The sequence below is a fragment of the Mus pahari genome, chromosome 7 (assembly GCF_900095145.1).
Source record: "Mus pahari chromosome 7, PAHARI_EIJ_v1.1, whole genome shotgun sequence".
NCBI classification, from domain to species: Eukaryota; Metazoa; Chordata; class Mammalia; order Rodentia; family Muridae; genus Mus; species Mus pahari.
This window is the reverse complement of record NC_034596.1, coordinates 64,795,502-64,811,019: the sequence shown is the minus strand read 5'-3', so window position 1 is coordinate 64,811,019 and position 15,518 is coordinate 64,795,502. Positions and strand designations below refer to the sequence as shown.

The 15,518-nt window shown below is 43.4% G+C and overlaps 1 protein-coding gene across 1 annotated transcript in view; it reads right to left on the bottom strand.

The window, feature by feature from the left end:
* Window positions 1-4,027: 4,027 nt before the first annotated feature.
* Klhdc1 (kelch domain containing 1) overlaps window positions 4,028-15,518 on the bottom strand; it is a 45,132-nt gene continuing 33,641 nt past the window's right edge. The window contains exon 13 of the mRNA XM_021202212.2: window positions 4,028-5,508. Within this exon, the coding sequence (XP_021057871.1) occupies window positions 5,322-5,508 (187 nt within the window). The 3' untranslated portion in view covers window positions 4,028-5,321. The remainder of the gene's footprint in view (window positions 5,509-15,518) is intronic.

The window sequence follows — 15,518 nt, the reverse complement described above, 5'->3', positions numbered from 1 at the left end:
GAAATCCATCTGCCTCTGCCTCCCAAGTGCTGGGATTAAAGGCGTGCGCCACCATGCCTGGCTCTTTTTTCTTTATTCTTTGCTTCTTGACTTTATGTATTCTATTAACCCTCTTTCAGATATGAGTGACAGTCCTCAGAACCAAGCAGCCACCATCTCGGGGAGTTCAGCTGTACCCTACCTTACACAAGATCGTCCCACTTGGACGGCTTGGCTGATGGTTTACACTCCCTGAGAACAGTTGAGGGGCCTAGCACTTGGCAACTCTGCACACGGCCTGGGGCGGGGCCTACAGTGTAATAAACTAGGGAAGACTTCCGGGGCTCCATCCACGATTACCCTGATTACTGAGAGGGACAGAAAACATCATTCCCTCCGCAGTAGGCTTTTCAGGTGTGGCTAGTTGAGGGACAAAGGTCCACTCATCTCAGTAACGCCTCGCCTAGGCTCTAATGAAGCCCAGGAAATTCGTCGGTTCTCTAGAGGGAAATTTGTCAGACTCATGCCTCGGTTTGTGGTTGGGACCTTGGGAAGTGTAGCTGTTGCTTCGCATCTCCCCCTGGGAAGGAATGTTAGTGACAGAGAATATAGTTGTCACAGTTCTGTCCCTCTCTCTGGGCTCGCCTTTGCTTCTTTGTTTCCTTAGCTGTTCAGAAGTTTTCTAGTTTTATGAGGACCTGCTTGTAGCCTAAATCCTTGAGTCCTAGTCAGAAAGTCCTTTCCCACGCCTCTATCTGGGAGGGTGTGGGGGATGTGGAAGTCAGCCTTGTGAAGGCAAAAGTGGGATCGAGAGCGAGGCGCCACAGGCTCCTGTGTGTCACCTCGAGGAGTCCTGATCTGCTAAACAAGAAGTTAGATCTAAGATGGTTCCCGGAACACTAGTAGGACAGCAAAAAGGAACTGAGGTCAGGACGGTGGCTTCTCCCTCCCTGCTCCCCTTCTTCACAGAAGCCCTTACAGGTGACATGTCCCCCCCCCGCCCCCTTTCTGAGTTACCTCATTAGGCGGGGTTTTCACTGGGGCACAGTGGGGTATAGCGTGTAGCGAGATATGATTGGTCAAAGATTTAAGTCCTTGGGATTGGCTTGAACACTGTATATAAGCTTATGGACTGGGCAATAAACTCAGATCTGCACCCTGATGCTGGTCTCTTGAGTCTGACTCCCAGAATTCATCAAGTGAGTCTGTTGCCTCTCGCCACCCCCCCCCCCCCCCCATCTTCTGTCCGTCTGCCACAGGAGGGAACTGCCTTTTTTCTATGCCCTTCAGGACTGAGAGGATTCGAGCTGGATCGTCAGAGCCTCCTCCCTGAGTACAAGCTTTCAGGGAACCAGAAGGTGCTGGGCAAACTGCTAAGGGAGGGGAGCACTCAGGAGTCCTGCGCAGCTGTGATGACGACAGACCGCACCAAAGTCAGCGTCCGCAAAATATCCTTAAAGGCCCAGTAGTGACATTCATATCTTATTGGCAGCCAACGGCAGCTTTATGGGACTTAAGGCCAAATTAATAGGGGAAAATCGTGCTTGCTAGAAACCTAGCCAACTACTTGGGGCTGGTGAGTTCAGAATATTAGAAAAGAATGCACCATGACCATGTTTCTAAACAAGTATGATTACTAACCAGATTCTTTTTTTTTTCAATTTTTTATTAGATATTTTCTTCATTTACATTTCAAATGCTATCCCCAAAGTTCCCTATACCCCCCCGCCCTGCTCCCCTACCCACCTACTCCCACTTCTTGTCCCTGGTGCTCCCCTGTGCTGGGTCATATAAAGTTTGCAAGACCAAGGGGCCTCTCTTCCCAATGATGGCTGACTAGGCCATCTTCTGCTATATATGCAGGTAGAGACACAAGCTCTGGGGGTACTGGTTAGTTCATATTGTTGTTCCACCTATAGGGTTGCAGCCCCCTTCAGCTCCTTGGGTACTTTCTCTAGCTCCTCCATCGGGGGCCCTGTGTTCCATCCAAAGGATGACTGTGGGAATCCACTAATCAGATTCTAAACACTTACCTTTACACCCAAAGACAAACATAGCTTCCACCCCTTGTCATAAAGGCTCATCTCTGCAGCACAGAGGCCATTATGGAAAGCCACCAGCCCTGATAACCTGGGTTTGATCACTGGGACCCATACGGTAGAAGAAGAAAACTAGCTTCAGCATGCTTGTGCACACACACACACACACACACACACACACACACACACGCACGCACATGCAATAATGTACTTTAAAAACATAATACATTGGGTAGAGAGCAAACTAAAGAACCTAGATGTATTTTATTAAGTATACTCATAAAAATGTAAAACAGTACCATTGCTGTTCTGAATTTTGATTTTGGAAACAAGGTTATTTTTCATCAAAAAAAAATGTCTTACGTTGGCTGGGCGATGGCCTGTGTACTCCTTGAATCCCACTCCTAGGGGGGCAGAATTTGAGGCCTATTTGATCTACATAATGAGTTCAAGGATAGTCAGGGTTATATAGAGACCCTGCCTCAAAAACAAACAAACAAACAAACAAACAAACAAACAAATAAGTAACGAAGAAGTCTTATGTTAATACATAGCTGGATTCTTTGTTACATTTCAGTAGGTTAAATGAGAATTTTATATTAATGCTCTTTCAATTGGTTTTATTATTTAATTTTGAAATTGTATTTATTTAGTGTTTGTGTGTGCCTCTCTGACCTACTCATATCCCCACCTCAATAAATAAATAAGTGTGAAAAAGAGAGAAAAAAAAAAGAGGGGGGCTGGAGAGATGGCTCAGTGGTTAAGAGCACTGACTGCTCTTCTGAAGGTCCTGAGTTCAAATCCCAGAAACCACATGGTGGCTCACAACTATCAATAATGAGATCAGACGCCCTCTTCTGGGGTGTCTAAAGACAGTTACAGTGTACTTACATATAATAAATAAATCTTAAAAAAAAAGATTTTCCTCATTGTCTCAGTTAGGCTTTTATTCCTGTGAAGAGACACCATGACCATGGCAGCTCTTATAAAGGAAAGCGTTTATTTAATTGGGGCTGGCTTACAGTTCAGAGGTTTAGTCCATTATCCTCCTGGCAAGCAGACATGGTGCTGAAGAAGGAGCTGAGACTTCTACATCCAGATCATCAGGCAGCAGGAAGGGAGAAAGTGACACTGGGCCTGGCTTGAGCATCTGAAACCTCAAAGCCCACCCCAGTGGCACACTTCTTCCAACAAGGCCACACCTCTTAAGAGTACCACTCCATGGGCCTATGGGAGCCATTTTCATTCAAACCACCATACTCATTAAGATAATACAAAAACTTAATTCACCACAGGTCACTGAAAGAGTCATGGAACAGGGATACCCCAGGAGTTGGGCATGCTCGGACTCCAGGTCCAAGGTCCTGTCTCCTCTGCTGTAAGCTAGATCCACAGGGAATGCTTAGACATCTCCAAAGCCAGGAATGAGTGCCAGAGACTTTGAACTGGGGCTGCTGAAGGATCGTCTCACTGTTAAGATTTAGAGACTCCGGAAGATAAATGCACATGATAGCCATGAGCCTTTGGGGCTAGGAATAGATTATGGTTTTAAAACGGAAGTCCCACACAGGTTAATGAAGAAAACACTTGGTTGTTCGATGGTGATGATCCTTTCAGCATCCATGGGAACCAGGAGGAACCCGGGAGGCAGGACCCAGTTGCCAGGGGGTATGCTGCTGCAGTGTGCTTCTGAATGCATTACTGAGCCCCACCCAGTCCTGCCTGTTTCTCGTCTGTAATGAGGTGCAGACTGGGGTCCATTTGTGACCCACGTCCTCTGTGCCATAGTGTTCTGTCTTTTTATGGGCTAATTGTGTGTGTGTACGTGTTCTTAATTATAAAATGCTGATAGTTAAGTTCATAATAATAATTTCCCCCCAAGAAGTATATTATTTATAAAATTCATTTTTCAAATCTGTTATACATACTAAAAATGATAAGAAAAATTAAAAGTCCACACTGAAAAGTTTAAGTTTTATTTATTTATTTGATATTATTGTATTGTGTGCATCATATGTTTGGGCACATGTGAAGGTCAGCGAGTGACCTTTATGGCGTTAGCTCTCTCCTCCTGGCCTATGCTGGTGCCAGGGATGGAGCCAGGCCCATTGGGCTCGCTCAGCACTTTGCACACTGAATCACGTTGCCAGCGCCACACAGAAATGAACTCTGACTGATGCATACTGATGAAGCTGCGAGGCAATAAATCTATACTGTGTTCAATAAATAAACTTCAAACACTAACTAGTTCAACACATAAATAGAAGCTTTACACATCCAAAATACAGCATGTATAAAACATATCTACAGTTTAATCAAGTACAGTTTTCACTATAAATTATATACAATATAGAAATATACTCTCCCAGAATTGTAAAGGTCAGAAATAACTTACATGGTAACAGTGAGGGGGTAATGTCATAGATTGACCCTTTAGTAATTCATTGTAATGGAAGGAAAGTAACTGTAATGGAAGGAAGGCATATAATATGAAGAAAGGTGTCTCAAAATGGCCTAATACCGTTTTGACAAATGTAACAGTATGGCCTCCTGTTTCTGGATGGCTGGCACCAAGAGCAGCAGGAGGTTGTCAGCGTGTGGACAAGTGAGCGTATAGACACGTGAGCATCACATCTGTAGAGCAGCATAGCTCAGGCAGGGTGGGGGAGGTTAGAGAGTCAAAAATACTGGATTACCACCCCACATTACTTACAAATAATATTTTAGAAACACTTTTCTCAAAGTAAAGTATATTTTTTCATGTCTCAAAAGCTACTAATAACCCACACCACAACATTTCAAAGCTGGTAGAAAAACCAACCTCCACCCAGTCATAGCAGGGTGGAGCCAGAACTACTAACCATTCTTCCCTGCTCAACAAAGGGGACAGAAAGTTCTGATGGTGCTATTTAAGGAGACACTTAGGTGATCTTAAAATGTGGAAGTAAATTAGGAATGTTTTTATATCTGTGTCCACAGTTGTATTACAGGATTTCTGAAGATCTTAGAGCTATTTCTGTTTTTCAGATTTATATAATCTTTCAAGAAAAGCGTACACACTGAGTTAAGATCTGTTGTTACTGTACTTATTTCCAGGAAGAACACATTCTTTTACAAGCAAATCAGTAAACAAACACACAGATACATTTTTAACTACATCTTATTTCCATATATCCCGTACCATGTAATCACATTAGCAAAACACGTGTTTCCCACTGTGTCCTTAAGTCCAGCCTTCACTGCAGTGGAGGGAGAAATGCGTGGTCTGATGCACACACGCAGCCACACTTGGACCTAGAGGGCTCAGCAGCTACTGACCCTCGGCTGCTTATTTTCTGTCTCTTCCTTTGGAATTCTTTGCTCCTTTCGGTAATTAGCTGCAGTCCAAAATGTTATTTTTTTGAGGACTTGCTGCAGAAGTTTAGGAGGTAATAAAGATATTTGACTTTTTAAAATGATAGCATTTTTCCCAATGCAGTCAAGACATGACCTGTCAATAAAGCATAGAGAATGGTTAGCGCCTGAACGCAGGTTACACAGGACCTCTGCTCAAGTTGTATGAGCTGTCTCTCAGGGGCGGCCTGAATGCCAGGCGAGCACTCCAAGTCAGAGCTAGTCCTCTGCACCGAATTTAAGCAGGTCTTTGTCTGTTTGGTGGTTTTGGCTGGAAACCTTAGTTTTTAATGGTCAAGACATATCTCAAGCATTAGTTTTGTTGTTGTTTTTCAAATTTGTTGTGTTATTTACATGTGTGCATCTGTGTGAATGTATGAGATTCACATGAGAGAACAAGTACCCCAGAGGCCAGAAGTGGGCATCATGTCTCCTGGAGCTGGAATGACAGGAGGAGAGTCATGGATGCCAGCACCAAACCAGCTCCTAGGGAGAGCAACAAGTGTTCCAAACAAGTCATCTCCAGCTAGTTTGCTCATTTGTGAGTATGGACTCACTCTATAGCCAAGGCTGGGCTAAAACTGAAGGTGATCCTTTCATTATGGCCTCCCCAAGTACCAGGGTTACAGGAGTGGTTGTGACGCCTGGCAAGCCAAGTATTCTTTTTTCCTTCTCAGTTAATTTTCACAAAAATCAGTGTAAAAACTGTAGATAGCAACATTTGAGCAATGGAGCCAGTGTTTGCTGCTTTGTGGGTTCTTTCTTCCACCCTTCTCCACCCCTCTTCTTCCAACTTTTCAACTCTCTAACACTAAATAGGAAAGAAAAGGAGAGAGAGGGGAGAGGGGACAACGTTATCTTGCTGATTAGGGCCATCAAGTTCCTTGGGGCAAATTTAACCTTCACCATCAAGATATCTAATCTTTGCACATGACTACTTAATAATAAATAGCGATCAACAGCAACCAAACAACAACTCACCAAGCAATCAGGGTATTTATATACCCTCTGAAAAGTACCTAGATTCTAAATGTCACACTATTGCAGAAACTATTTGCAGCTACAACAATCACACCTCTGCTAGAACACAAGGCATATCACAGTCACCTGCTGTGGATAGTCTGAAGCAGCATCATATCCAACACCCGGGATCAACATTAAATCCTAGGTGTTCTAATATTTCTGTGTTTTTTAAAGAAACCAGAACTCCAAAACTGTCACTAGAGAGCAAAATTCAAGGAAATAGAAAATGCAATTCATCATGCATAATTCTCTTTAATTAAAAGGATTCAGGGGCTGGACATCTAGCTAAATAGTAGAACACTTGTTAATATGCATGAGGCCCAAAGGAAAACCAAGAGCCGAAGTGAAACTCAGTCCCCGGGGTAGAAAGGATGTGGCATGAAAGAAGACAGAAGGGTAGATCAGTAGGATAGTGAGCCACATGGACTTACAGAACTAGTTTGTATAAATAAGGGAGTGGGAGGGGTGGGACTGACAGAAATATAGTGTACTCGTATGTGAAACTCTCAAAAACAGTTAAAAGTTAAAAATATAAGAATAGTTAGTCCTTCCTATGTGAATTCTGATGTTGCCATGTATGTGCAAGATGTTGCACCAGAGGACATAAACTGACACATGTGTCAGTCTTAAAAGTTATGAAACTTGTAGGCAGTGATGGTACCTTTAATGCCTGCTCTCAGGAGGCAGAGGCATGCAGATTTCTGTGAGTTTGAGGCCAGCCTGGTTTTCAAATCAAGTTCCAGGACAGCCAGAGCATGCAGAAGAACCCTTTCTCAGCAAAACAAAACAAAACAAAACAAACAAAAAAGCCTTGAGCTGGAGAGATGGCTCAGCAGTTAAGAGTGATCACTGGCTGCTCTTCCAGAGGACCTGGGTTCAGTTCCCAGCACCCACATGGTGGCTCACAACATCTGACACCCTCCATGGAAACCAGGCATGTATATGGTACACAGCCATACATGCAGGCAAACATTTTACACATAGAATAAATATTAATTAATCTTTAAAAAATGGCAAAACTTGCCTATTTTGTCATTTTAATTTTTTTGCTTTAGCTTTAACTTTGTTTCCTCTTTTCTTTATAGTGCTTAAATTTGTTTTTTGACAATTTTAAAAAATAATTATAAAATAAAAATGAAACATTTCTGATCTTTTAAAAGAAAAGTAAGAGACTGAATGTCTTTCTTTCTTCTTCAGTGTTTGCAGGGCTAGAAAACTGAACACCGGTGGCTGCTTTAGTCAGCATTCTTTTATTTATTTATTTATTTAATGTATATGATGAGTATGCTATTTTCATGCACACCAGAAGAGGGCATCAGATCCCATTACAGATGGTTGTGAGCCACCAAGTGGTTGCTGGGAATTGAACTCAGGACCTCTGGAAGAACATCCAGTACTCTTAACCACTGAGCCATCTCTCCAGCCCCTAGTCAGCACTTCTACAAGCACTTATGTCCCCTATAATTTCCTAGGTCTGAGTCCAGGGCCTCCCCGTGCTAGGAAAATATCTACCTTTTATTTTCATGGAGGCTTTTCCTTTTTATTACTAACTCCAAATAAGAAGAGGTAAGATGCTCTGGGTACAGAAGTGTAGGAACATTTGGATTTCACCCCAGGTATATGCCCAGCTCTCCTACTGTGCAGGTACCCAGCTCCTGCGCCCTTATCATGGGAAAAAAGAGCAAGAAGCAGAGAGGAGCCAGCCTATGAGAGCTAACTCTCAGTGGGCATGTCTCAGGAGCAGGAAACCAACCCAGAAAAGTCCTGCCTGTGTCAACATCCAAGGAGCTCATGAGCTAGCAAAGGAAATGAACGTCTGGCTGATAGAAATGCTAGCCTGGGGCCATGGAAGACTATGGTTCTGAGGCCAGGCATGGTGGCACACGCTTTTAATCCCAGCACTTGGGAGGCAGAGGCAGGTGGATTTCTGAGTTCGAGGCCAGCCTGGTCTACAGAGTGAGTTCCAGGACAGCCAGGGCTATACAGAGGAACCCTGTCTCGGAGGGGGGGGGGGAAACTATGGCTCTGAAGGACTCTGCAGCAATCAGAGAATAAACCAACAACACAAGTCAGGGGGACTTTCCCAGTGGGATCCACATGCTGAGACTCCAGGACCTCAACAAACACAGAAGAGAGCCACACTCCCAAAGCCCTGGAGATGAAAGACTAGCTTTAGTAGAGAAAGTGCAACTCAGTCAGTGGGTTAAATATAGCTGGAAGTCAGAGTGGGCACAGCAAGGCGTGAGGCAGACAGACAGATGGAGGTTGAACAAGGGCAGTGGGAGCCATCTCTGACCTATCAGGGTTCCTTCTTGGGATTCCTCCTGAGGGAGCTGCATGCCTGCCAAAGAGGATACCCACGACTATTTCATGCCGTGGTTTCTGTAATATCCCCAAACTTCAGACATCTTAAATATCTACCATTAGTCTGGTCAGTCATAGCCATATAACCTTAATAGCTAACATATATATAGACCTATTATTGAATACATACACAGAAATACCTATGTATTGTAAAAACAGTCTATAAAACAGCATACATAATTTGCTCCACTATATATACACACATATGTACATGTGTGTTCTTACTAGGCCTTCCAATTCATATTCATTTTCTTCTTATTCATTATTTCTTTTCTCATAGCATTTCAAATGGCCAATGATAAATACCTTGACCTAATACTTAAAATAATCACATTGACTGCAGTAAGGACAATTCACAGTGGTTAACTGGCATCATACAGAAAACCCACCAGGTTCCTGTCACATGTAAGTGTGCACGCGTGTGAGAGTGTGTGTAGGCTGTTGTATATGAGTATGTGCTGTGTGTGCACATATTCATCTGTGTGTGCCTATGCAAGGGAGTTTGTAAAGAGACCAGAGGTCTCCCAGTCTTCTTAGTCACCCTCCATATTGTGGTGATGATTGTCATTACCAACAAATGATGATGATGATGATGATGATGATGATGATGATGATGATGATGATGATATCAATGGTGATTTTGAGACAGGGTCAGTCAGCTCCAGAGACCAGACAGTCTCCACCTCCTCAGTGTTGGGATTTCAGGCACCTACTGTTGTACCCAGCTTTTTACACTGGTCCTGGGGATCCAAACTCAGGTCCTCATGTTTGCACAGCAAGCAGTTTACTGACTGGGCCATCTCCTCAGCCTTTATGTTCAAATTTTGACATATCAAAATACACTTAGCATTATCTGAGTATGAGACAAACATGGCGGTCCAATGCTGGCCTCCTCAGCCAGCCTCCAGGCTGCCTTATTTGTGCGTCTGCTCATCTTAGTCCAATCACTGAGAAATTTGCCAGCCCATCAGAAGCTTGTCTCTTTACCGATAATAGAGCTTCTGTGTACAAATGCTTTTTTTTTTTTTTTTTTGGTGGGTGATATGCAGAAGGAGCTACAGTGGGCAAGTGAGCTCTCTGGAGACAGCCCACTGACCTGCTCAACTGCAGTGGGTGAGCTCTGGTGTGGGATGATACCAGAGGCTTCTCCCAGGATTCCTTCTTGCTACTGATGTGCTGTCTCACATTTGTCATGAAAGAAAAGGAAGAGGGAGAGGACGCAGAGGAGGAGGAAGAAGAAAAGCAGAGCAGAAGCACATGGCCTGGGGAAACTGCAAGTTCTAAGGGGTCTCATAGATGTGGAAGATGGTAGTGTAGCGGTAGATCTGCCCAATCTAGGCACACAGAATGTATTCATATTAATTGTGTTGTGTTTTCATTGCCGGGGCATATATGAGTTGGAGAGATTTACTGCAACATATTCCTTGTTTATCTGGCTTGGTGTGAGTGGACACCAGGAGACCCTCACTGCCTACAGCCTGGTGTAATTACTTCCTGGGTAATAGCCCACTCTGTTGGGCAAGTTTCCTGCCAATCAACATGAAGATGAAAGTTCTTGAGATAATGCTATTTATATGAATTAATGGTTTTATGGAATTCCTGATTTGATTTAAGTAGTTTTAGGAAATTAACTTGATTTAAATAATTTTGGGAAGTTAGGGTAGTGAATAGAAAGTCTAAAGTCAGAACCGGGAATAGACCGTGCCCCTTCCTCATAGACTGGCAAGAGCTGCATGAGAGAGACGGGAGCACAGGGAGTGCTCACTGGTTACAGGCACAGAACTGTAGCAGCAAGGGAAATAGGCTTGGGACAAGTTAAGGATCAAAGTAGGCATTCACTCTAGGCTGGGCCTGAGTTTGTTGGTCTTGTGATTTAGGGATATGGTAAGAGGTTTTTGGTGAGCATCAGAAAATAGGAAGGTTATGCATAAAGAGTGAACAATTCTATTATAAGATCATAGATCATAGAACAGATGATTAACCTGTCTAGCTGATCAAGACTTCAAAACTAAGACTAGCCTATTCCTTAGTAAGTACAGACCGAGGTCAGCCCAGCACAGAGAGCTTGCTACCTCAGACTTGGCTTAAACGTTGTTAACCTATGACTAAAGAATTGCTACTCCGGGGCTACAATGCGCTTGTGGAAAGAAAGATAGATAAGCATTGTTGAGTTATATATAAGTTTCAATAAAGGAATATATAATTAATAATCCTATTGTAATTTCCTCTTTAATCTGTTTTTGAAGAATATGTTTTTATGGTGAATGTTTTTAGAAAATGTGTAACTTGTGGCTATGAGGTAATTTTCTTTCTAAATGGAAAAACTTTGTTTTAATATAAAAGGGTTAAGAGAAAGGGAGCCTGCTTTTGCTTCAACCACTGTGTGAGTGTGTGTGAGTGTGTATGAGTGTACATGTATGAGTGTGTGAGTATGTGTGAGTGTGAGTGAGTGTGTAAGTGTGAGTGTGTGTGACTATATGTGTATGTGAGTGTGTATGTGTGAGTGTGTATGAGTATGTGTGTATGTGAATGTATGTGTGGGTGTGTGAGTGTATGTGAGTGTGTGTGCATTTGTGTGTGTGTATGTGTGTGTGTGTGTGTGTGTGTGATTTTCCCCCCCCCCCGTTTCCTTTTCTCTAATTGCTGTACGTCACAGGCAACAGCCCCTGTCAGTCAATCTCTAGATCGACCCCTGTCAGCTGCTTTCAGCACAATTACTGACACCACACCTTGCTGCCTCACTCAGTTTACCCTGTGGTGTTAAAGCCGGCCTTTGACAGCTTTTCAAATTTTTTTCATATAAATGTTTTTCCTTGTTTGTTTTTTCAGACAGGGTTTCTCTGTGTAGCCCTGACTGTCTTGGAACTCACTCTGTAGACCAGAGTGGCCTCGAACTCAGAAATCTGCCTGCCTCTGCCTCCTGTGTGTTGGGATAAAACGTGTGTGCTACCATGCCCAGCTGTTTTTCAAAAAATTATATATACATATACATATACATATACATATATATGTGTGTGTGTCTGTCTGTCTGTGTGTGTGTGTGTGTGTCTGTGTGTCTGTATGTCTGTGTGCCTCTGTGTATTTATGTGCATCACAGGTATGCAGGTTGCCACAGGTTCCAGAGGAGGAAGATGTCAGATCTTCTGGAACTGGAGTTACAGACAATTTTGAGCTGCACATCATGCAGGGAACTGAACTTGGATTCCCTGTAAACCAGCCCTGCACTTAGCCACGGAGACAGTTTTCTAGCCTGATTGTACTTTGCCGCCTTTTGAGACACGGTCTTGCCTTGTAGCCAAGTGGTCCTGGAATTTACACGTGGTGCGGATGAGCCCTCACTCCCTGCCTCAGCCCCTCAGGTGACTGTGTCATCCTTGGCTCCCTTACTCTTCCCAGTTCTCCAAGTATTAAACCTCCTCTGCTTTACCTTACCTTCCTATCCAGTCCCGATCATCTGCACTGCATGCTCTTGCAGTGGCGAGGAGCTCCCTCTCCACGCTTCCTGTTACATCATCCTGGCCACACTCCGAGCCTCCATCAGTTTCTCTGCACCTGGGATTAGCTGCCTTGAAAGTTGAAGTAAACCACATCTGTGCAGACACGACACGACACCACTAGACATTAACCTCTCTCTCTCTGTCAAGTGTCACTGTGCCACACAGGCTGGCCAGCATGCTCCCAGTGAGCTCCGGAGACATCTCACATCTTCTCACTCTTAGGCTCACATCGTCTTCTCTTCTCTTCACCCGAAAACCCACGAGCAATAAAGCTTTCTCAATGGCCTGCTCTAACCAACACATTGGTTACACCATCTTTGCACTTCCTCGTTTCTCCATTATTTTATTCACTTTTCTGGTGATTTGGGGAACAAACCAAGGTGTATGCTCTGCAGATATTTCCCCACTGCGCTGTGCCCTGGAGCACTACTGTGTTAAAAAGTCTCCTGTTCAGCCAATGTCTACGTGTTTTTCTCTATTGCTAAAATCTACTTCCTCATGACTCTGCCACTTGGGTGTGGGGCACACACATATAATCCCAGCTCCTTGGAGGCAGAAGGCCTGGGAGTTTCAGCAACTAAATAACAGATTCTGAGTTAAAAGAAATTCTATTATTATAATTATAATTATTTTTATTGCTGTTATTATTATTATTATTAGGGTTTTTTGAGACAGGTTTCTCTGGTTATCCATTGGTTGTTCTGCCTGTCCTGGAACTCACTCTGTAGCAAAGTCAGCATCAAATTCACATCATAAGCCCCTGTTCCCAAATGCCTGGATTAAAGGCGTGTGCGCCAAGCCTAGCTTACAATCTTCTATGATAAGTGTATATGTGTATATATATATTACATATTTACCAGACATACTCTAATTTCCAGGAAGTTGAAACCTACCCCCTGCCTCCTAAGTGCTGAGATTGAAGACATGAGCCACTGTGCTCAGGCTGAACAGACACTATCCTTAAGATTACTATATAAATTATAAACGAGTTTATAAAAATCCTGTACATTTTAATTTAAAAAATCATACTAGTCTGTTGTGGCTAGCCCTGGGGATAATTATATTTGATGTTAATTCTGTTCTCCTGTGAGGGGTTGCTAACAAGGAATGAGGTGAGTTCCTATAAACCTGCTTCCCACTTTAATTTATAAAATAAAAGGGAGCTGATGATTGGACAGATAAAAGGGAAGGTAGAGCAGAAGGGGGGGGAGAGAGAGAAAATGGGAGAGAGAGAAGACAATGGAGGAGGAGGAAGAAGAAAAGTAGAGCAGAAGCACAAGGCCTGGAGAAACCGCAAGTTCTAAGAGGTCTCATAGATGTGGAAGATGGTAGTGTAGTGGTAGATCTGCCCAATCTAGGCACACAGCATGTATTCATATTAACTGAGTTGTGTTTTCATTGCCGGGGCATATTCGGGTTGGAGATTTACCTCAACAAAATGGCGCCCAATGTATTGATCTGAACTCAACTAACCTGAGATAAAAATTCACTGCCCCCAGCCCCTGAATGGGGCTTGGGCAGTGACCTAGGATGCAGCAGGGTGGACTTGAAGCTGACTGGGTTTGAGGGGCCTACAGAGAATAGCAGAGAAGCATCTACACCCAAGAAAGCCTTTCTGTGTCTGCTTCCCTGTATCCTTTGCTCCCCACCCTGCCTCCCCCACCTCCAAATGGGATACAGACAACTCGGGTCTTTTTACACTCAGCTTCTCCCTGTGAATAAAGAACTGGGAGACACTATTAAAAACAATGAATTTATGAAATTCCTCGGCAAATGGATGGATCTGGAGGGTATCATCCTCAGTGAGGTAACCCAATCATAAAAGAACTCACATGATATGCACTCACTGATAAGTGGATATTAGCACAGAAACTTAGAATACCCAAGATACAATTTGTTAAACTCATGAAACGCAAGAAGAATGAAGACCAAAATATGGACACTTTGCCCCTTCTTAGAATTGGGAACTAAACACCCATGGAAGGGGTTACAGAGACAAAGTTTGGAGCGGAGACGAAAGGATGGAATATCCAGAAACTGCCCTACCCAGGGGTCCATCCCATAATCAGCCACTAAACGCAGACACTATTGCATACACCAGCAAGATTTTGCTGAAAGGACCCTGATGTAGCTGTCTCTTGTGAGGCTATGCCAGTGCCTGGCAAACACAGAAGTGGATGCGCACAGTCAGCTATTGGATGGAACACAGGGCCCTCAATAGAGGAGCTAGAGAAAGTACCCAAGGAGCTGAAGGGGTCCGCAACCCTATAGGTGGAACAACAATATGAACTAACCAGTACCCCCAGAGCTCGTGTCTCTAGCTGCATATGTAGAGGAAGATGGCCTAATCGGCCATNATTGGGAAGAGAGGCCCCTTGGTCTTGCAAACTTTATATGCCCCAGTACAGGGAAATACCAGGATCAAGAAGTGGGAGTGGGTGGGTAGAGGAGTAGGGGGGTTGTATAGGGGACCTTGGGGATAGCATTTGAAATGTAATAAAAAATTGAAAAGAAAAAAAAAGAATTGGGAGACAAAGGTACAAAGGGCTCCAGACCAGGTAATTCATTTCTATAAAGAGAGAAATATAACCTTTTGATACTTAAAGATGGTATAAAGATATATTGCTCTAATAGGTCTTACAGGAGACTCATATTCTGTCTAATGTGGGCTTCACTGGAATTTTGGGTTTAAATCCTGGTTTGACAAGCCGCCTCTTATAAGCAGGTATAGATAGAAGTGTGAATCAATTTTATAAAGTCTGCAGGAGACCCATATTCTGTCTAACGTGGGCTCCATGGGAATTTTGGATTAATATCCTGACACGACAAACTAGAAAGGCCTACTAAGTAGGCTAAAATGTGTGTGATTTTGAATTTGTGGTTGTTTTATTGTTCCTCTGGGACAGAGGGCAAGCTACAGGTTTTCCTGGTTACCGGCTGAAGGGATATGCTGATTTGGGGAAAAGGTTTTGTCTTTGTGTTTTTGGAAAAGGTGATTAACACCTTCCAGAGTTATATGGATCAGATTTGATAGAGGGAGACTCCCTGAGAACTAGATTCCAGAGAATCCAACAAAAAGGTTATCTTGATGATACTACAATTTTGTTCTGAGATTTATATATGACAGAATATATAGCCTTGGTGAATGTCATCATCAGACATGCTAAACTGACCTGCCTGAACTCCTGATGTCTTGGTTTTTCATACAGATCCAGTCAGGACA